The sequence below is a fragment of the Diadema antillarum genome, unplaced genomic scaffold (genome assembly GCF_040938485.1).
Source record: "Diadema antillarum isolate AM-2024a unplaced genomic scaffold, OU_Dant_1.0 scf00000152, whole genome shotgun sequence".
Classification (NCBI taxonomy): Eukaryota; Metazoa; Echinodermata; class Echinoidea; order Diadematoida; family Diadematidae; genus Diadema; species Diadema antillarum.
In genome coordinates, this window is record NW_027271041.1 from 68010 (window position 1) to 89253 (window position 21244).

The following is a 21244-nucleotide window of genomic DNA, read 5'->3' on the forward strand; positions in this document are numbered from 1 at the left end:
GCACTTGTTTGGCGTCTTTTACAGGAATCAACTGCAATACAGAAATCATTCCTGACGGTTTGTTTGTTTATTTCTTTCTTTCTTTGTTTTGTTGTAATAGTTGTACCCAGCTTTAACGACAAAAACATATGTGTTCACTCAGCTTAAAGTTTCTCTTGTATTTACCTGTGAGATTGGTAGGGGGGTCCTACAGTAGTCAACTAGATTACCTTTAGTATGGTATATAATGTAATACATTTTATCAAAATCTTCTATGACAAACAGGAACGGGCAAATTTTCTACCTTTTTTCTGAATATGTATGTGTTAAACCCTGACAAGATCGCAAGAACACATTTACAGTTATATTTCCTGTCTTCTATTCGAATTCAGTAATGTGTCTGTTTCATGATGATCCATTTCAGAGCCACCCACCGTTGTCACTAACCCGTCATCAAAAGAAGTGGATGCATTGAGTCGAGTTGAGTTGCACTGCTCCTTTAGGAATGTGGAAAGCTTCGACTGGTACAAGGGAACCACAGTGATTAGTGGGAACACCAATATATCCCCTCTCGTCATCAATCCAGCTCTTGCCGAGGATCAGGGCTACTATTTCTGCCATGGAATTGGGATTAATCAAGAAACAGTGAGGACGAGTGAAGCATTATTGACTGTGAAAGGTGGGTCGAGTTATTAGACGTTAGACAAGTATGTCCAAAGTACGTAGAGATATACGAGACTGCTCAAAACAATGGATGATTTTTAGACGATTCATAATCCTAATAACAATTTATCAGAGATCCGATACTTCTTAAATTCACATACACTGTAGTAGGGAAAATATTGTGGTTTTGTGGTCAAGTGCGTCTTCAAACGGTCTTCAAGTGATGTGCCCACCCACCACTATTCATCCACCTTTCTTTTTCTCTGCCACTTGGGGAGACACGTTGCACAGATATTCCTAAAATTCATCAAAGTCCGCCGAAAATATTTGATTATCTAATCACTCTGAGACAGAGGATATTTTAACACATGAACATAAATGCTCTGGTTCATGAATATTGTATTAGTTAATACACTGTGCATTCTTTGTTGATCCTAATGTAATGTCTCTCAACATCGCTTATGATTGCAGGAGTTGTCACCTATGTCGCTTCTACGTCTTTCAATTTGAACTTCACCAGTGAACTCTTAAACCCGCTGTCACAACAGTACCAACAAACATCTGGGTTAATTCAAAATACGGTGAGTGTGTCATCTAAAGTTTCATTTAATCTTTTCTTCCTGGTTGTTTCACATTATCTTCCTAACTTCAGGCATTCACTATCGGGAAAATTGTAAGTGCTAAGAGAGAAGACTACCTTTCACCGTCATGTTGCGCTTTTGGCAAAGTTTGTATTATTTTACGGAGGGCAGATCTTTTGCAGTTGCTGGACCTAATCTTGGAACAATCTTCCACAAAACATTCGACGGGCACCCAATCTTGCAATTTTCAAATCCAGTCTTAAAACTCAATTTTTTGCGTCTTCCTTGATTAAGATAAACATTAATTACCCATTTTGTTAATTATTGTATTTATTATGTTGATTGTTTTATTTGTCAGTCATTTAATAGTATGTTGTACCTTTGTCTTTATTACACAGCGCATTAAGGAGCATGTGCTTATTATGTGCTTTATAAATGTATCATCATTATTATTGTTATTATACACTCAGCAAAAATAAAAAATAAAAACGGAAAGTAACACTTTTCCAGGACAAAGTTATCATAGGAGATTTTGATAGAATCTTTGTGTCATATACCAAATTAAAGGTTATTTAATCGGCTGGAGACCTGCTAGGTTAATACCAATGGAAATTTCATGCATGAGTGAACATATTTTTTTTCTTCAAAGGCCCAAAATCAAAAATTGCAGAATTTTATATTTGCGCAATTAATTGCAAATGCCCCTTCAAGATAGCAATGACAACAAAAGACCAATTTAATACAATGAGACACATGAATGAATAGCAAACATTAGTTTTAGTTCCCTTGTATCACTTTATATCCTTAAAAAAAAAACAAAGTGGGAAACTAAAGGGGAAAATAAGAATTTTCTATCAACTCAAATTCAAATGACATAGGGAGTAATCCGCAAAGATAGTGAAACGGAACGATTTTTTTTTTATTTCATTCTTTAGATTTAAGAATATTGGAATTCATGAGACAAAATCATAACCAGTCGTCATTTTCAATGTGCTCAATTTTAAATAACATTTTAAATATATACCATTTCTGTTAATATTGCCTCATCTGTAACATCATTTGAATTTGGATTTTGCAGAAGATTCTTCATTTTCTCCATTTTTGTTTGCCTTTCTTTATCTTTTGGGACTACATAGACATTACAGAGATCAGCGGGTAATTTTTACAATTTAGTTTGTGTTTCTTATTGTATTGATTTGTTGTTTTTTTTTGTTCCGATTGCTATGAATTATTGAAGAGCACATATCGCATGAATGACAACTTGTCCGTTTATTGACATGCCAGTTAGATAGCTAATCAAATTGCCTTTAATGGTATATAACCATCAATACAGCCTAATATTCTAAAGAAATGTGAGCTTTATAAAGAGTTTACTTTTTTGCTGAGTGTATGATTATCACGGTATAGATGGGCGGTGATTTGGTTGAGTCGGCAGTGTCCTATGCGGCACTGTCAACCGATAGCGCGTCTGCCTCCAGATAGAAAGACCGGGTTAGTTTTGATTACCTTTAAAAAGAATAAAACATAAAGGACTAGTAAAAAGTTTGTGAGAAAAGAAGGAGTAAAAGTATGTGAGCAAAACAGTGAAAGTTCGATGAAAATCAAATCAAAATTAAGTAGGTTTTATAAATTAATTTTCACGAAGCAATTCTTGAAAAGTCAGACTGACTTGAGTTGATGATGTCATTGCCTCATGACTTTACCATATATAGATTCGATGTAGATTTTGATTCATCCAGGTAGTATGCTAAAAGCGTGTAAATTAAATCTGTTCGACTGGACATGTGATTTTGACCAGTAAGTCCAGTTGAACAGATTTAATTTTCACGCTTTTAGCATACTATAGTTTATAGTTGTGTACGCAAAATCTTCAAAATTTCTTCTTCTTTTTTCTGAATGCGAAGGAATATTTGTTCCACTCTTAAATCTTATTTCTGATCGATCAATATCTGCAAGGTGGTCATCCGGGAATTACATTGTATTGGACACTTTTATAACAGGAAATAAAAATCAATTTTCCTAATTTGCCGTAATGATTAAACCTACAATTTTGCGGGATAGATCTATCCTATGATATATATAGACATTTTCTTTTTAATACGCTCACACATTGGTACTATATATTCTGTTTTGGGTAGCTCGAGACAGCCATTCAGAACGGGCTTCCCCAACAAGTATCAGTGCTTATCAACAAGTTATCAGAAGGAAGCGTGGTTGCAAACTACCAGATCTATCTCTATAATGGGACAACTTCAGATGGTGATCAGCTCGCAGAAATTGGCTTCATACTGACCGATTATGCCGAAAACTCCGGTGGTTTGATTAACCCCGACTCGATTGGAGTATTAAGCACGGGTAAGAAATTAAATCGATTATTAATTTATTCTATTTATTTTTTGCAATGTTGTTTTTTTTTTCGTTTCGATCATATTACACAATATATATAAATATATATATATATATATATATATATATGTGTGTGTGTGTGTGTGTGTACGTGCATGTGTCACTGTGAGTGTGTACGTGCGTGTGTATGTGTGTGCGTTCTTCGTTCTTACAAATTAATTGGAAAAAATTTACTCAGAATGATGGTGAAACTCAGTCAAATCGTTGTTTAGGGTACAGGTTCTTCATTGAAAAGAGAAAATGACATTTTGATTTCCTTTCAGTCCACATGTGACATGAGTTCATGATAGCATGAAGTTTCAGTTGAAACCCATCGAGATTCTAAACATCATTATACTTTATAAGATTTAAGATAAAAGTACGATTTTCCCAATCATGCTTATCTGGACTAAATAAAAGAAAATCTAGTGAATGTGCATTCCATTGTTCACCGTTTGGCATTTCATTCTCTCACATTGCGGAAAAATAGACTAGGACGCAATAGAAAGCAAATGATTGAAACATATCTGTACTCGCAGCGATTATTTTTTTACATCATGAGATGAATTCATTTACCCCGGGTTAAGTTACAGGGAGAGATTGTTAGGTTTGTACCCTAGTTTAATTCAGCTTTCAAAAATAAAACTGTTCCAGGGGTAACAATTTCGTAAAACTTAATAACATGTTTCAGGAATATCAAATGCTGTAATCCTTCAGCATGATAATCGTCACATATTTATGTTTGTACGTTGTATTGCATCTCCTCACAAAACAGTCACATGCCCTCCGAAGACTTTTGTAACTCCATACGGAAATGCATCATTTCCGTCCGGTGACCTGGGCAGTAGAATCAATGCGACAGATGGGCCAGTCTGTCCAGACACCAAAATCAATCGTAAGTATCGTCATCTACCATCTTCTTCAGCTTGTACACACGGGCTTAAAAAGCGTGATAGACTTAAAACATTTCATAACTCGTCAGTCCTCACGAAACAGTGATAATAGTTAATGATGATGATAATGATAATAAAAATGAGAGTAATAATAATTACAATAATAGTGGTAATGAAATAATAGTAATAATATCAAAAGCAACAATAATAATGATTATAATAATATAGTAATAGTAATAGTAACAATGATGATGATTACATTTCTATGACACTTTTTAATATTCGTGTGTTTCTAAGCGCACTGGTGCTATTTATACAAGAAAACTATAGAAAAGACAATAACAAAAGGACAATGTAAGACCGAAATAACAAGTACGAAAAAAGAAGAAAAATAGTGATGGTGGCTGCAATCACACATACACATCAGTTGAGATGTGGATGTGATATCCAGCTTCCATAGTCTGCAGAAGCATATCTATATATCCAATAAATTATTTTCATAAATTATACTCATAAAAAATTGTGTAGCTAACATCACATTATGTCTATCGCTTTATTTTTGTCCTTTATAAAAGCATTTATATGTATATGTAACGCGTGACGTCTTTATTATCTACTACTGTCACTATTTAAGTTCAAAGCTTTAGGAGCGTACTCGATTTAAGACATTTTTCAGCTTCAAGATTACAAATATGTGTTGATCCTAGGTGGTCAGTCTGTCCTTGTAGCAACGTGCGTAGGAGATACGATCTCACCGTGTAATTGGGTCGAGGAGGATAACTGTGGGCGAGACCTCACTGCCGATGAACTCCTGGAAATCTTGCAGCAGGTAAAGCACCTCTGGCCTCTTTTGAAACACTCTTAAAAACCAATATTTGAAGCTAATGGAAGTGTCATTATATAAACCTCGAACAAGATTTTTATGACATGACTTGTTGGCAAATAACCCTTAGGTCTAAATGAAAACTCTTATGATCAAATTGCTACCTCGCATTGTCAATCGGTAATCCGGCAAGTATTAGTGTGCTATAGGGATTGTAAAGTACAGTATTGGTGCAGATGAAGAATGAGCTTTTACTTTTTTTAGCGAGATACTAAGCAACCACTTATGAAACGTTACAGCAAGGCATTCCATTCTGAGAGGCATTCAAAGTTTATGTGATGAAAATCTTGTTTGAAATGGCTGAGATATCCAAAAACAAAGCAATCCACAATAAAAGATAGGTCCCACCTTTTCTTAGTATCCCTTTGTATTGGATCTCTCAGCAATATTACGACCAATTTTTACTTACAAACGTTGCATTCCTCTTGGAATTACATGTTGTTTCATATTTCATAGAAGGTTTCTCATTTCACCCAAAAGTTAGAAACCTGAATGCGGGCTCAACCAAAACTATAACTTCATTTTAATATATGTGACAGTGCACCTCAAAACAAACACAAAGTCGCCAGACATGGATTTTTAGTTAAGACCATATTATGAAAGAGCAGACTGTAAGCTTTAAAATGATGTATAACTCAAATCAAATGGACTCTCCTAACCCATCTAAATATTGGAAAGAAAGCACAAACTCAGGAAAAGTGTGAACTGAGAAAAGAGGCTCTGAAGTACAATGTCTATTCAAGCGCTTAATCTTTACCAAACCGTGCTGGCTGTGCAATGAATGGGACAAAAAACAGGAAGTAAACCACCAGAGTAACAACAATGAAGGGATTATTAGATTAAACTGAAATTGAGCATGCCTCATTAACACATTCTGTCCATAATTAATGCCAACTTTCAAAGCAGTAGCACTATCCTTTCAAAAGTTATTAGAGTTGAAAGTGAAGAGTGTGGACAAGGTTTTTCAGAAATGAAAAAGGGATTCTAAAGACACACCTAATGACACTAATCTACCAAAAATGTTCAAGATAAACTACTAAAAAAACGCACTTTCCTGCCCGTCTTATGATACCAAATTTTAGCATAATGTAAAAGAAGACCCGCTCTTTCAGAAAATATGAAAAAGTCGAGTTCGGCTAGGTTGACCCATTTCACTTATTTTCAGTCCTCTCGCAAAATCAGTGTACGCGACTTTATGTTCGTTTTGAGGTGCACGGTCACATATTAAGTATTTCATTTTAGTATCATATTGTTGTACAAGATGTTGATGCATTTTATTAATCCATATAAATCAATACCTGTTGATGGTTTATTCCTAATGGCTGTAGGAAGAAGTAACCGATCAAAATGCTGAGATGGTCGCATCTGAAGCTGCTGAAATAACGGAAAACACGGATACTCTCACCGCCGCAGGACTCGAAACCGTTTCTGAAATCCTCCAGGATATTGCAAGTGTAGATTCTGTCGACGTCGAGGTATTGTTTACAATTTTTCTGTTTGCTTTTCCTCCAGCCTTTTTGTGCCTGGTATTAAGTATGATATCATGTGTCTTACATATTGCACAGCAACAAACCTTTCTTGTTTTATCTTCTTAAAGAAAATCTTGACTCTCATGGACATTCTTTAATATATTCACGCAATGTGTTTATCAGTAATGCACGCTAAATTCTCCGAAAGAAATACAGCTTAAAACATTGTTGCGATACCAATACATAGATGAAGTGAAGTATATTTAGTATCAAGTGGCACAAGAAGTAAAATGACATTTTGCATGGCGTATTTGGTAATTTGCTCCTTGCAAAGTCAATGTGAAGACATTGGTGATTCAGTATTTGCTTCTTGCGTGTCGTCATCCCTAAGAATAATCTCTGATATAACCTTTAAAACCAAAATCGCATGTCTAGTTGTAATAGGGTACAATGTAATTAGAATTGATCCCATTGTCAGCGTGCCTAGCATCAAGAAAGTTATTTCATTTCAACAGGTGACTGTTTCGGTCGTGGATATTGTCAGCAACATGGCAGACACATCGGATGATGAATTACAAATGGCGCAGGAGATGAGCGGTGCTGTTAGCAGAGCAGTACGATCCATGGAGGAACAGTTCATTAATGTTGAGCTCCCAGAAGACGAACCGCTAACGGTAACGGAACCCAACGTAGCCGCAGTGGTAAGTCATTCATTATGAAGACATTCATGGTGATTCTGTGTTATGATTATGAGAGCCTTACGTCTTTGTATTTTTTTTTAATAGTATGTATTTGCGCAATCGGTAAAAGATACTTCTGAAGACTTCGAAAAATACAAGTTGTCATTAGACAGAGAGAAACTCAAAATCATGAAGTTACGAACTTTTTTTTGTACAGGGTAGCCTCTTCATTGTTTTCACTGCTTTACCAGAAGGCTTTAGAACGCAATAGAGTGATGACATCTTACCAAGCACGTAGGTACATGATGAGATTCGAACTCGGGTTCTCCTATTGAAAACCATATAGGTTTTATATCCACTATGTGTCATAGTGCTACTCACAAAATACTCGTCATGTATTCTCTATGCTTTACACAGGTCAAAGTTGCCTTTCAATATTGGTTTTGCGCATGCCACAAGTATGTTTAAATTATATAAACTATAGGGTTGAACCCTCAAATCATTATCTTGATGTTTGCAAACAAAATACTTGTACTCCCCTTTTGTAGAGGATTATACCGAGTGACCTGTATATGCTTGCGGTGGTTTTCATGTTACAAAATATGTCCCATTATTCTAAAAAAAGAATAAATAAGTATTGTCGGCAGAATAAAAGTGCATAATGTAGCTATTTTAAAAACAATGAGAAAACGGTTATATGACCTAGTTAATAATATCCCAGTTATAAAACAAACGATGAATCCACAACTTCAGGTGAAGCCTTATGCCTTTGCGTTAATGCCTATATTTCTCTTTCTTTCTCTCCTCAACAACTTACTTACAAGATTGATGATGTTGAGCCGGAAGAAAGTCAGGATGGTTTTTCAGTTCTTCTGACAGTGACAGGTGACAATGATACCATAGCAACTGATGATATTCGTCTGGAGCAAGGAGATACCACAGAGAGCCAAAGCGTCCTACCGGAAGCAAGCCTTTTCGTTCCTGGTGAGGTTGTTGCAAATGCAGACGCAACCCGCGTGTTCGCTACCGGTTTCCGTGACCCGTCGCTCTTTCCGTCCTCGTTCCAGAATGTAAATAATGGCGATTTTAACAGGACCATCAATTCTCGCATCATAGCGGCTTCTATCGGGGACCAGGTGATAGAAAACCTGGTACAACCAGTCCGAGCTTCATTCACACCTCTCGTAGAGGTAAGCTGTTGCGATTTTTATAGCGTCTGGTTTGGCAGTGCTTTCCATTTTTTTTTTGTATCACCTTAGCTTTGACTAACGAAACAACAAAGATCGTGCAAATTGACACAATGAACAATGAATGTTAGAGTTAGGTTAGAGTTCTTTCTTTTCTTTCCTGAAAGTAAAACTTTCACTTTCTCAAAATGAGCACAGAGAATGATGTGATACAATGCAATGGTGGCAAAAGTATGTGCAGTTAAAATTTAACATTCAATAGTAAATACATTAATTTTTTGTAGGAGTTTCAACGGAAACATACACTCAGTGTAATTGATCCAACGTTAATTGAAAGAACATGCAATTTTATTCCGCTTTGAATAATTCGAAATATCATTTTTACATTTTCTGAAAGGAAATCCAATACAACTTACTTTTTCTATTAAGTTTGCAACGAAAGTTCTTATAGTTTAAATATATAAAGCAACGGAAATAAGTAGGCAGAAATTACCAGTAAATGAGCCAAAATAGAATTGTTTGGAGTTAATTGGATGCGGGTACCAAGAATATGATGTTTAAATTCAAGCAAAAATTTATCTCTCACTGAATTTTTCCCTTAATAAATGCGAAATTTCTTCGGAAGAGTTTGAGTAAAATGAACGTGGACCAGTGCATTATTACTTGTGCAAGGCAACATGAGGTATTCGGTTATACCGAGAATATTATGTTTTATTTTATATTAAGAATATCTTAATTGAATCGACAGAGTACATTAAAACGAAGGAATACGAATTTTACTCGTCCAGTCAGAAATATGTTCTAAGAGAATGAAATGTCATTTACTCTGTGAAGGTGGCTGCTTAAAAACATCGGTTTTCAAACGTTTAGATTTTTCCCCCTAAACGGAGATACATCTTGAAACGTTGTATTCGGGATATAATCTTTTTTGAGATATTATCGTTAGTTCTCTACTTTGGGATCGACAAAAGCTCTTTCAGCATCTGCTAAAAGCAACCAAAATGAAATCATTTAAAGGTTCGCGTAATTTGTCATGTCTAACTCTAATCGAATACCTTCCGCTATAAACCTCCCCCTCTTCGCTCAGTTTAGTCATTACTAAATTAGTTGAGAAAGAACCCTCCTTAACCTTATCCCAAGATTTCGTTAACAACTTATATTATTATCAATATTCAAAACAGAAATTGGTCTCCATTTTTTTTAATAACAGATCTTTTAAAATAAGAGATCTTTCTCAAGAATGATGGTATTCTATACTCAGTAGCTCTCCTCAGATCAGCGCATATTAGCCACATTGAAACGGATGATTATATATCTGTATGAAAAATTATCTTAAATTCTGAAGAAAAAAAAAAAGTTTATGGAAATCCGCCGGGAAACCGTCAAATTTCCAGGCGTTTTCCTATTTACACATCCCAGCTTGTCACATTAATGATTTATGGTTTTAATGGTTATTAATGACATCACAATCATAGGTATCACTTTTCCTTGGTGAGCTAAATTAAACCGTAGATCATTTTTCAAAAGCAAATTCATTTGAAATCACGCAGAATGCTACAAATCCAATCTGCGTGTTTTGGGACTTTGACGCTAACAACGGCACGGGTAACTGGTCGACCAGAGGCTGCCGGCTGAGCAATTCCAGCACCGATGAAAGACCGGAGTGTGAATGTGACCATCTCACAAATTTCGGTATTCTTATGGTAAGTCAAATGTTTTGTTACTGAATATTTCAGTCGTGGCAATAAAGATAATAATGATGATCACGAACCCGCAGAGGAACAGAGAGTAAGTACGTTTTTGTTGGACCTACACGTCCAGACTAATCATTCCATTCGGCCCTGACGACGTAAAATGAACGCGTATGAGGAATAATGTAAGACAAAGGATGTACCAACACACATATATTTTCATAATTATGGACACAAGTGCTATAATATGAATAAATAATATAGTAACACGGTGTGCATGAAAAAAGTTTAATCACTTTATATTATGTTACCACTTTTCAAGACACATCTATGTCGCATTTAGAATGAATCAGAATTATACCAAGAATAATGTGTACAGTGGAAGAGTTGTATTAGAATAGATGAATTGAAATAATCAAATTTAGTCCAAGATAGACCTTGTCGTACCACGATGATGCAACTGATTATGATGACATTCGTTTTGATATTACGAATAGATAACAACTGACTATGGTAAAAACAAAAATCACTCATGCATTACGTGTCCATGTATAAATGAAAATGTGTCTTTGGGATGAATTCTTCGGTCAATTTCATTTTTTCTCTACTCTTTCCTTCTCTATACCAGGATATATACGGAGGCTCTGCAATCTCAGACCAAGTTGACTTCATCCTAGAAATCATCAGTTACGTGGGATGTTGCATGTCGATCTGGGGACTGGTAGTCACCATTCTAACTTATGCTTTTAACAGGTGAAAATTAATGATAATCATGATGATGATAATGACGTGATAAATGCAGTATGTGTGTGCATTACTATTTGTGTATGCTTGTACACGTATGTGTAAATTATAATTCATTTACAGGGGCGGATCTACCTTATAGCTTTTTGCAAGGGAAGGGGGAAGGGTTGACCAATGTGGCCAGCGTGGAAAACGGGATTGTGCTACAGCGGCCAAAATTATACTCATTTGCCATGAAATGAAACCGCATCATATCAAACACTGTCAAACAAGTATCACATCAAAAAAAAAAAGGTCTTCACAAGCTGCTGAAGACCCTTCCAGCTATAGGGACCTATCTTGCTGTTGTGTACAACTTTCAAGCTGTTTGAACGACCCCTACTTGCCAGGCTCTCTCCCTTGGTGTAACCTGTACTGCCGAGAGAGCAAGAAGGTATTTGAGACCAGGCAGGAGCTGTGCCAACAAAGTTCTTTCCCTGACCACAAACATCGAGGCTGGCTTCCAACGAGGCTTGAAAAGTGGTCTAGCGCTCATAGACCTTTCATCAGCATACGATACAATGTGGAAACGTGGTCTCCCTTTGAAATTGTCTCGAGTTGCCAGACTACTCTGCGGTGCTTGTCTTCGGTCCTCAGCAATCCAAAATTCAGAGTCACTCTGGGTAACTAGACCAGCCCTGTTAGGACTCTCAATGATAGCCTAACTCAGGGTTCTGTGTTGGCTCACTCACTCCTTTTCAACACACATGTGAGTTATACCCACCACGGCATCGAGGAAATTTGCTTATGCAGATGACCTCACCCTTACATCTCAGGGCAAGTCCTTGGATGGCGTCAGCCAAGTCCTAAACCAAGATCTAAAGGCAATGAAGGAGTTCTTCACCTTCTGGAGACTTCGAACCAACCCTTCAAAAGCTGTCGTCATTGCCTTCTATCTTAGTAATCATATTGCCAATGCTAGGCTGAAGCTTTGCCTTCTGTGGCAAGCCTGTTAAACATGAATAGTTTCCCAAATACCTTGGAGTTACTTTAGACCGTACCCTCACATACCGAGACAAGTTGACTGGTTGAAACTTGAAATCACGAGTCAACATCATCAAAACTGGCAACCAACAATTGGGGTTCAAAAGCCAGTACTCTCCGTACTGCCACACTGGCCTTCGTCTACTCAACTGCAGAATACTGCTCATCCTCATGGGCCAAAACATGGGACGAAACGAGTCGACACGGTCCTGAACTCAGTAATGCCAGTAATCTCAGGCACACTAAAGTCCATCCCTCTTCAATGCCTACCTGTTCTGGCACACATCACGCCCTCCCCCCCCCCCCCCTCTCTCTCTCTCTCTCTCTCTACGTAAGAAAGGACGGCAAGGTTCGCCAATGCCATCAGTGCAGACCCTGACTTTCCAATCCACGACGACCTGAACAACCTACCTTCAATGCTTCTGCAATTCTCCAGACCAATCTGGATGTCCCTTCCATCGTCATCACTAGAACATTCTGACTTCAAAAGTGAATGGCGCAGATGCTGGTCCGATGCTGTCTCCAACACAACTCAAGTCACATGCAACACCATTACTGACCCAGCAACAAAGCCAGAGGGCTTCAAACTCCCTCAAAACAGTGGCTTATCCTAAACCGCATCCCAAACCTAGATGCAAGGAAAGGCCACCGCCTACACAAATGGGGGTTCTCGGCCAACCCGGCGTGTAACTGCGGCGATCCTGACCAAACCTTGTGTCACATTGTGGAAGACTGCCACCTGCGGAAGTTTCCAGGCGGGGTTGAAGAAATTGCTCAAGCAAGTGATGCTGCCCTGAACTGGATCCACAGCTTATAGATATCAACCTACAAGTCCGTATAACCCTCACCCATCCCGTTGTATTCCTTCATACGACAACAGAAGAAGAATCGCAAATTTTCATTGATCCCATTTTCACTTGGCAGTCCCCCCCCCCCCGCAGGTCAGCATCTAATTTACAAGAATTGAGTGTATTAATGTCATAATCTATACCGGTAACTATATATGAAGTCAGAACGACCTGGTGAACTTGTAGGCCCTACTTTGTGTGAAGAATACCCTGTCACATAACGGTCAGAATTATAGAAAATGATCGTTGAATACATCTAACTTTGACAGAATTATTACATCAAAAAGAACCGTTTTGAACCATATATATATATATAGAGAGAGAGAGAGAGAGAGAGAGAGAGCTCCTTTAACGTCCATTCGTTCATTTCATTTATTTGGAAAATATTATAAAAGGCCTATACAGTCATCGATAATCGTTGAACACTGATTTATTAGATGCATTATTTTTACTCTTATTATTACTATCATTAATTATTATACATCATCATTATTGTTAATACTATTGTCATTGTAAATGTACCTCAGGAGTTAACGGTAGTACTTGTGGATTCTCCGTTTTCTTGCAGGAAATTACGAGATCGCAAACCAAACCAAATCTTGATTTCGTTGAGCTGCGCACTCCTTGGTCTGTATGTGACCTTTGTGCTGATGATCACCTTTGACACGGAGCGAGGGGTTGAAGAGGTAGGGCCTCTCCCATGCTCCATTCTGGCGGGTTTTCTCCACTACTTCATGCTGGCGTCCCTCTTCTGGATGGGGGTCGAGGGTTACAACATGCACATGATGTTTGTGCGCGTGCTCAACACTTACCTGCCTTACTTCCTACGTAAGGCGTCGTTGGTTGCATGGGGTGAGGTTATGACGTATGATGCACTCTTGTAATACTAATTTTGAATTCTGTACACACGTACAATACACACGTAAATGTTACTTCAGCTCCTGGAGCTTGTCAAAATGATAAATCCAGTCATAACATATGCTTTCCTCACTGGCATTTAATTTATAATGATTTGTAGCAGAATTTTAATGAATCTTTATGCTAATCTGCGTTTCTAGGGCATGTGACTTTGTTTTGATTCTGAAGCCTCTTGCCAAAGCATACATGCATTAATATACATACACACATACCTATATAATTTTCTTTGAAACAAATAAAACAAATGCAATTTTAATTTCTCGAAGATTCCTTTATACGCCGCCAGAGAAATGGATAAAAACGATCTCTTAAAATTATGCAGTGTACGTAGGTAGCGGAAAAACTGACTTATCAAAAATAACTGACACTAAGAATGTCTTGATCATTCAATATAGGATGCCCTATCCTGATCGTGGCCATAACTGCTGGAGCGACACGTCAAATGTACGCTGAAACTGACTAGTAAGTTTTGTTCATGCCTATGTGGTATTTGGGACTTTGTACCAGTGTAGATATTGGTTGCCCAACTCGGGAACGATGATAATATTATTATCAGCTATGAGTAGCCTTGTTAACATTACCGAGGGTAGCCTCTGAGCTTTTGTGTGAACAATTTTCTTTTGCAAGATACCCTGTCATTATGATTACTCCAGAATTGTAAAGAACCCATTTTACACCCGTTTAAAAATCTGGGAAGAGAGGGACATCGATCGTGCACGGGCAAACATGTATTTTCTTAGAACGTTATTTTCGGACGGGCCTGTTCGAACCTGCGTGAACATCCGAAGCCTTAACCTCATCATCACGGATCTTCTACGGGAAAATGAATATCCTACAACCAGACATATAGACAGGTCTTTGTTCCATTCATTCTTGCAACCTATCAATATGTATATCCGCAAAAGAAAATGATAATAATGATTATCATTATTATCATCACCGTTCTTATATAGTGCATAATACCTTTGGCAAGGTCTCTGTGCGCTTTGGAGGGAGACAAAGAAACATACAAAAAAGATACAATTTTACAGAAACAGTAGAATGCTGCATAAATCATCATCTACAATCACTGTGTTATTTTCTGAACAGATGCGTTTTTAAAACATTTTGAACTCATTGACAATAAAAGTTAAATTTACCCCCATTATCAAAGTATATTCTTACCTAAGGTTGGACATTGCAAGTGATGTTGTCAATCAGTCACAATAAAACCATGTGAGAATCATTAATTTGAATCAAGTTGTCCTATGTTGCCGATATATGGCTACAATGCATAAGGTGCTATGCGAAGCTAAACAACAATAACATCATCAACAACAACAACAACTACAGTTTGAAAGATTTAAATGGATATGTTTTATTTTCCTCCATTTTGGACCTGCAGTTGCTTCTTGACCCTTTGGCCGTTGGTTGGCGGCGTGCTCGTTCCTTTCGGCCTGATCATGATTTTCAACCTTGTGGTCTTCGTTCGTGTGTTAAGACAACTCAACAAAACGGTCAAAGGTCGGATGATAGACGACACAGAAAAGCGACGGCGCCTCCGTCGCTTCCAAAACGCTATCTGCATTCTTCTGTTGATGGGCCTCACCTGGGCCCTCGGGTACCTGAGCATCATCAGACCGGCGAGCGAGGCTGTTCTCGCCGTGTTCACCGTGCTTAACTCGCTACAGGGATACTTCATATTTATGTTGTACTGCGTGCGGCAGCCGCAAGTGCGTAGAATTTGGCGGAGTCAATTCCAGTGCTGTTTGCCAGAGTCCAAGCGGGCTTCTAGCTTCGCTAACAACAGTTCATCTGTGAAGAATAGTTCTGGACGGCTCCTCCAGTCTGGTGGAAAGAGAAAAGCGAAGCAGACTAACAATTTGGGTTCGCAGGGATTCCTCCCCGAAAGCGTGGAAGTGACTCTACCAGAAAGAATGCGGAGGATGCCCAACCAAAACAAAGGATTTGATTCGTGAAATGAAAGAATTGCAGTGCAATATCTCTGGTATGGAAACAGAAATGGTCTTTCCGAATGTATTCTTCGTTATATCTTCATGTTATGGATACTCGGAAGCAGCTGACGACTCAACGAGAAAGCATTAAACTCTTTGAATGCGATTTGAAAATAATCATTACATTGATAGTAAGAAACTTCAAACTCTTTTGAACGGAAAGATTCGTTGTTATATCCTGTATCTTCATGCCTGTAGTGTTTGTATGTTTTGGCGTGTTTTGTATGTTTTTTTTTTTTTGGTAATACCATTTTGAAAGTGCAGTTCTACCGGAATAATATTTATGTTTTTTCTCTCTTTTTTTTTCCTTTCTTTCTCTGTCTCTGCTTGTCCTCTATTAAGTAACAAGAGGAAAACAAATCATATACATAGGTCATGAGCATGCCATTGAAGTATGGCACTATTAAGATTTCTTAATTACAGTGGTGCACTTAGGAAACGTTACAAGACAGCTTTTAGTATGAATATAATGACGTATTTACCTGTGGAGTACCGAGTACATGGCTGAGATTTGATACTTACGTAGAGTGAAACTTATGTAGAGTTTATGTAATTATACACGTGATGAATCCGTCATGAGACGATTACACAGTTTAACAATAATTGTTATATGTATTCCCGTATGAACGCGAAAAATTGAGCTCGTGATTGTAACATTTTGGCTTTATATTAGCAGTTTTTCGAACATTTCAATACCAAAGGTACAGTGTTACTCTCTGTTGATGTAACAAACTTTCTATCACAAAAGTGAATACTTGTAATAATGGTCAAACAAATGTGAGTTTTGAAATGTAAACTTTTTTTTCAAGAAAGCAGTTGGGTATTCTATGTTCCTGCATGACAAAGATATGTGGCTAATTGCTGGGGAGTGTCTCTCTTTCTTTCTTTCTTTCTTTCTTTTTTTTTGGGTGGGGGGGGGGGGCAGAATCTATCACTGGTCACGTTTACGTTTGGCATTCAGATGAACACAGAATTGGCCTCGAAACATGACCGTGGTACGAAAAACCGTTGGTGGAACGTTTGCCACCACTGTAAAGTTTCTGTAGTCAGTATTTGCCCAACCTTTACCGTGTTCAAAGGGATGGTAGTCTTGGTTTAGATGGTGCTTGAGGTTTAATAAGAAACCATTTTTGGAATATTAAAGAGCACAACCCTAGGAGTAATTCAAAGTTTCTTTATAAGTTTATTTGATGAAAATTTGGTTTTGAAATGGCTAAGATTTACAAAAACAACATGGTCCTAATAGAAGATGGGTCCCACCTTGTGATTAGGACCGGTTTGTTTTTGTATATCTTAGCCATTTCAAAAGCGAATTTCCTCAAATGAACTTTGAAGTCTTCTTAGAATTGTACGCTCTTTCAAATTTGATGAGTGATTTATGTGATGAAAGTTGGCTGTAATATCAAAAGACAAAGTGGTCCTGGTAAAAGTTGGGCCCCATTTTTTTATAAGGACCACTTTGTTTTTCAATGCAATGCAATTCAATATTATTGTCCATTTCTGTGTTTGTTTGTTTGTTTGTTTGTTTGTTTTTGCATGCATACACATTACATTGGCACATACACAGAATGCATACATACATAGCAAACGTGTAACATAGATAAATATAGACATGATAGACTTAGAAGAGATATACAGCAATACAATATCAATATCAATGTCAGAGATACATATAGCATCAGAGGATATAATAATCCGTGTGATATGTATGAGTCATCACCGTGTTGGGTTGATGTACGCCAAGGTGTGCAAATGTGTGTCGAATACATAATGACTAAGAGTTTTAAATGATATAAGTGAATGTATTTTTATGTCTGAATGAGTGGATTACACCTCTTTAAACTAGAGGGCGTTATTTCTACTTTTTCTGTGTATATTATTATGTAATGTATATCTAAATCCCCAATCCCTTGGTGAAGTGTGGGAAGATTATTACAACATAAGTTATCGACTGCCATGTTCCCGTTTGTATTGACTAGTATTAGAAAGCAATGAGAACTCGGGAGTTGTGGTGATGGTGTATCAGCGTTCAGGAAAGTTTGACGTCGCTCAGTTAACTTTCAATCTCACAGGATTAATGAGGGTTTAGGCAGCAGTATGATCTCTTGTCTGTACCTGACGCTATTTAATGATGCAATGCAGATTGTCCATGTGGGCTGTTAAATAACCGAAGGGCGGTGAGTTGGCTCAGTCGGTAGCGCGTCTGCCTCACGATCACGCGGCGCGGGTTCGAACCCGAGTCTGGACTGAGCAATGTTGTATGTAATCATACCGTCCCCTCTAGCAAGAGGCAAAACACTCTGTCCCTCGGATAGGACATAAAATGGAAGTCCCGTGTATGAGAAAGTAACAACTCATGCACGTAAAAGATCCCGCTTCATTCATTCATCGCAAAGAGCAGGGTGTTTAACCCGGTGAAGTGGTCCCACCTCACATCCAACTGGACCCCATGGAAGACCAGCTTAACGTAGCTGAATATGGGCTATCCAGCCATCTTCACAGATGGAAAAAGAACAAACAAACAAACAAACAAACAATAAAGGATATCTTACCCTGTCCGTTTCTGTTTGTATTCGTGTATGTTACATGTGCATTAATGTATCACACACACACACACACACACACACACACACACACACACACACACAAAAAAAGAACACAAATTAGCGAGATCAGCAGTGCGATGCTAAACCCATGAAATCTTGCACTTATTTCTGAATTAGTGCGCTAAATTTTCCCCGCGGTGATCATGTGAATACTCAACCAAATACGATCGAGATTTTTATAGGTTGGTGCTTAGAAAAATTACCGGATGGATGTAATGTTATACAATAATAATGATAAATACACAATAATAATGACAATAATTTTGCCCCATGGCTGGCTCTTAATGTAAGGGAGAACAGGCATGCGCCACATTATCCCATAAAACAAATATTCAAAAATGAGGGAAAGACATATAAGTGCAATATCCAAATTTAAATCTGTGTCAATTTCAGGTAATAATCCCACTGAATTTCAAATAGACTTTAAAGTATAGGAATAGGATAATACTAACGCACTGATTAGGCTTACACCCTCACTGTGTATGTGTGTGTGTGTGTGTGTGTGTGTGTGTGTTGTCAAATCATGATGCAATGGTCACAACTTCTTGAGTAAGCGCTAATCATAATTATTATCATTCGAGTCAAACATCAGTCAATTAATGATTCCATATATGAACAAGACAGCAGCTGCATTCACCTGATAGATTAGAAAATATCCCGAAAGTATTCTACTTCCTCATTTGGTCGGACGCTGGCACCAACTGTACATGTTATTGTCCATATCTTATCGAATCATTCAACCTTGAACACGCCTGAATTTAATGAAACGGCTGAAACCGCAGAAATCTATGGAATTCTATTGCTGTGTTAAAAAAAAAAAAAAACATTGTTCAAATAGAAGCAACAATTAGGCGCGGTCACACTGGCAAAGATATGCCAGGATGGGGGAATATCCCTAGTTGGAGAGGGAAGTTTTTCCCGAGAAGTTTCGGGAGAAGTTGGCAGTCACACTGGCAAAATTCGAGATCTTTGAGATCGTGATCTTAAACTTCTCAATCTTTTTTTCAAGTCTACTGCGCCATTTGACTCAAGCTAAACGTCTGTTGCGACAAAAATTGTCACCCCCTGAAACAGGCTACAAATTGTGCACGGAGTTGACGGCCAACTTGTCGCCCCTGCACAATTTGTCGTCTGGCGACAATTTGTGCAGAGAGCTGACGGCACAAAATTCGCCCGCCCTCGAAGCACATTTTTTTTTTATCCTTTTTTTTTTTTGGCGGTTGGGGGGGGGGGGGGGATGGTGATATAATTCTTGACAATAGTCGTTGAAATACCAAAACAGAACTTACATGGTTACATCCATGCAAACAAGCTATGTAAACAGTCACGGTGAGGTTTCAAAGAAGTATATATGTGGGCATAGACTTCAAAGTATAATGGCATAGGATAATACTAACGCACTAATTAGGTTTACACCCTCACTGTGTGTGTGTGTGTGTGTGTGTGTGTGTGTGTGTGTGTGTGTGTGTGTGTGTGTTGTCAAATCATGATGCAATGGTCACAACTTCTTGAGTAAGCGCTAATCATAATTATCATTCGAGTCAAACATCATCGGTCAATAAATGATTCCATATGAACAAGACACCAGCTGCATTCACCTGATAAATTAGAAAATATCCCGAAAGTATTCTACTTCCTCATTTGGTGGGACGCTGGCGCCAAGTGTACATGTTATTGTCCATATCTTATCGAATCATTCAACCTTGAACACGCCTGAATTTAATGAAACTGCTGAAACCGCAGAAATCTATAAAATTCTATTGCTGTCTTACAAAAAAAAAAAAAAAAAAACATTGTTCAAATAACAGCAACAATTAGGCGCGGTCACACTGGCGAAGATATGCCAGGATGGGGGAATATCCCTAGTTGGAGAGGGAAGTTGGCAGTCACACTGGCAAAATTCGAGATCTTGGAGATCGCGATCTAAAACTTCTCAATCTTTTTTTTTTTCAAGTCTACTGCGTCTTTGACTTTTGACTCAAGCTAAATGTCTGTTGCGACAAAAATTGTCGCCCCCTGAAACAGGCAACAAAGTGTGCACGGGGTTGACAGCCAAATGTGACCCTGCACCTCAAAACAAACAAAAAGTCGCCAGGTATGAATTTTTAGTTAAGACCATATTATGCAAGAGCAGACTTTAAGCTTTAAAATGATGTATAACTCAAATCAAACGGACTCTCCTAACCTATCTAAATATTGAAAAGAAAGCACAAACTCAGGAAAAGTGTGAAGTGAGAAAAGAGGCTCTGAAGTACAGTGTCTATTCAAGCGCTTAATCTTTACCAAACCGTGCTGGCTGTGCGATGAATGGGACAAAAAACAGGAAATAAACCACCAGAGTAACAACAATGAAGGGATTATCAGATTAAACTGAAATTAAGCATGCCTCATTAACACATTCTGTCCAAAATCAATGCCATCTTTCAAAGTAGTAGCATTACCTTTTCAAAAGTTATTAGAGTTGAAAGTGAAGAGTGTGGACAAAGTTTTTCAGAAATGAAAAAGGGATTCTAAAGACACACCTAATCACACTATTCTACCAAAAATGTACGAGATAAACTGCTAAAAAAACACACTTTCCTGCCCGTTTTATGATACCAAATTTTAGCATAATGTAAAAGAAGACCCGCTCTTTCGGAAAATATGAAAAAGTCAAGTTCGGTTAGGTTGACCCATTTTACTTATTTTCAGTCCTCACGC

General features: G+C 37.8%; 1 protein-coding gene across 1 annotated transcript; it reads left to right on the top strand.

Annotated features, from left to right (window-relative positions):
- Positions 1–6724: 6724 nt before the first annotated feature.
- On the top strand, positions 6725–15902 carry LOC139721928 (adhesion G-protein coupled receptor G6-like). Its single transcript, XM_071633252.1, has 8 exons — positions 6725–6859; positions 7369–7554; positions 8358–8723; positions 10271–10423; positions 11040–11164; positions 13595–13878; positions 14340–14406; positions 15329–15902. The coding sequence occupies exons 1-8, from the start codon at positions 6740–6742 to the stop codon at positions 15900–15902; spliced, it is 1875 nt and encodes a 624-aa protein (XP_071489353.1). The 5' UTR covers positions 6725–6739.
- Positions 15903–21244: the final 5342 nt, after the last annotated feature.

What these genes read in the sequence shown, in the direction of transcription:
- LOC139721928 (XM_071633252.1), top strand. Translation starts at nt 6,740, where the DNA reads ATGGTCGCATCTGAAGCTGCTGAAATAACGGAAAACACGGATACTCTC. An exon ending in AACCCAACGTAGCCGCAGTG is followed by an intron (nt 7,555 to 8,357) that starts GTAAGTCATTCA and finishes CTTACTTACAAG; the next exon opens with ATTGATGATGTTGAGCCGGA. An exon ending in GGCGTCGTTGGTTGCATGGG is followed by an intron (nt 13,879 to 14,339) that starts GTGAGGTTATGA and finishes CATTCAATATAG; the next exon opens with GATGCCCTATCCTGATCGTG.